Raw genomic sequence first — 2,148 nt, 5'->3', positions numbered from 1 at the left:
CTTTCCGGATGGGTAGGTTCTTCTCCTTTTCTTACGCCTCCTGTGAAGCGACGACACTCCACTACTACTATTACTGCTACTTCTTCCCCGGTATCTCCCCACGATGACGATTCTGTGACGAAAAATTCTGTCGCTGATCCTGAACCCTCAACGAGTAAGCGTATCAGGTGCTACAACTTCTGGACGCGATCTGAGGTCATTCTGTTCATCTCGGGTGTGAATTTCAATTAAATCCGAGAGCTTTCGCACTGTGAAAACTCTCGGATTCAATTGGTCTTATTTCCTATCGGTATTTTCGTACTGAGTCTTCACATTGTGAAGACAATGTGAAGCTCACAATGCCCAGCTAGGACCGGTCAACAGTGTCGTGATAAGTTTCGTTCTCTACTGTCTTCCGGTAAGTAGGAAGTTTCGCTTTTGTGTTCTATACTGTGTTGCTTTTCAGGAGAGGTTGAGTCTTGGAGGACCCTATTCTGTTTAAGTGTCTTGTTGACAACTCGCTCTCACTCAAGCCCGCCTCCGATAGTCGTGTCGATCGCTCTACTACTCCAACGTCGGGTTCTGTTAATTCATATTCTCGGAAAAGGGTCTCTTTTAGGTCTGATCCTCCATTGGCGAGGCACCTCACGTTCGGGTATATTTAATATACTATATTATACTGATCTGATCAGTCTGATCAGCTCCAGCGGGCATTCGACATAGTACAAACAACGCTGCCGAGGCCCTGCACGGTGCCCTGAAGTGTTTCATGGGTCATCGCCGTTCACATGAACGATTCTTCATTCATCCACTGAGAAAGCACAACGAGCGGATGCGCATCAAGCTCCGAATGGAGGATGGTGAGCCTTGAATAAGGCGGTGGCCTTCCAAGGCTGAGGAAAGGCGAGTAAGTTAATCTCATTAGTTGGTGTTGTTTTTTTGGTGGTAGTGTTGACTCGGAATTCAGCATCCCTGTGTTAATCACATGTCAATAGTCCCCGGAGACAAGGTGTTCGTTTGGTCGAACTTCTCTCTAGACCGCCAAGTTCGTCAGGAGTATTCGGTCGTCAGTGAGGACGACTGGTATGCCGGAGAAGACGATCTTTACCTGTATCGTCTTCGAGGAGACCGTGATGGTGAGGAGTTGGTAGTTGAAGGTGAAGAAGACCTCTGTCCGTTAATCGGCAGAAAGCGAGCCTTGCGGGGCTATGCTGAGTGCTGGAGCAGTTTCCGAGATAACGTAAGAACTGAGAAGTGTAAAAAACACGTTTTAAAGGGGAACAAGAACTGGGTTATTCTCTAGGTTTCGTTTAGCTGTTCACTACGTTCACGGTGTCTTATGGCAATTGTTGCGCTGTTACCAGTAAGGTCGTTTCGGGACGCAACGACTAGTAATGGGGTAACCAGGTAACGGTAACTATTGGGTAGTAACTAGTAACCAGTAACTGGTTGGGGACAACACTTTGGTCACTAGATACACCCCATGGAACTTGCGCTTCTGGAACTTAGAGCTATGTACTGCGGCCGAAGAGTCTCTCTTAAAGGCAACTTTGTCGCCCACCTGAACTCAAGTCACCAGCACTAGGATACTATCCTATTAGGACAACCTACCTGAAACACCTCTTCAGGCTCCATATCCTCTCTACGTTCCAGCGCTCGCTTCCCTGCCACCTGCTTGATGTGTTGTGACCCAATTTGTTGAACCTCTTTCAAGTGCTGCCGCAGTCTCTCCACATAAGCCTGAGCTGCTTCTTGGTCGGAGCCTTGGTCGGAGCCTTATTCAGCCTTGAATTATTGAGCTCGAGCTTTGGTCGGAGCATTCCATCAAAAAGGAGGATCTCTATGGAGATATGATGATCGGAGATCACTGACCGATTCATACAAGGCCATACGACGCTGATCAACTTCCTCGTTGGGCCTTGCCGGCTCGGCAAAGTTGACAAAGGATTAACTCGGGCGTGGTAAAACTCGTGGGAGTAGATCCTGGGCTTCTCGCGCGAACTCTCCTGTACTCGATCGGTCTATGATAGACCGTCTATCGCCCTACCACAAAACATGATAATCATTTGAACTCAGAGTCCAAAGACATCGAAAGTCACTGAGAACAGACAACGAAAAGCAGAACCAAGGGTGAAGTGTGTGGTTAAATCCAGCTTGGCAGTATGCGAC

The 2,148-nt window shown here is 48.0% G+C and overlaps 1 protein-coding gene across 1 annotated transcript in view; it reads right to left on the bottom strand.

Annotated features, from left to right (window-relative positions):
* Positions 1–30, bottom strand: part of Pmar_PMAR009695 (hypothetical protein) — a gene marked incomplete at its 5' end in the record, with an annotated part of 1,025 nt that extends 995 nt beyond the window's left edge. Inside the window, one exon of the mRNA XM_002772927.1 lies at positions 1–30. This exon is cut by the window's left edge and continues 4 nt beyond it. Coding sequence (XP_002772973.1) covers positions 1–29 — 29 coding nt within the window.
* Between the last annotated feature and the right edge of the window lie 2,118 nt (positions 31–2,148).

The sequence above is a fragment of the Perkinsus marinus genome (assembly GCF_000006405.1).
Source record: "Perkinsus marinus ATCC 50983 genomic scaffold scf_1104296959796, whole genome shotgun sequence".
Lineage (NCBI taxonomy): Eukaryota > Perkinsozoa > Perkinsida > Perkinsidae > Perkinsus > Perkinsus marinus.
Note: the sequence above shows the minus strand (reverse complement) of the source record. Positions and strands in the feature narration are given on the sequence as shown.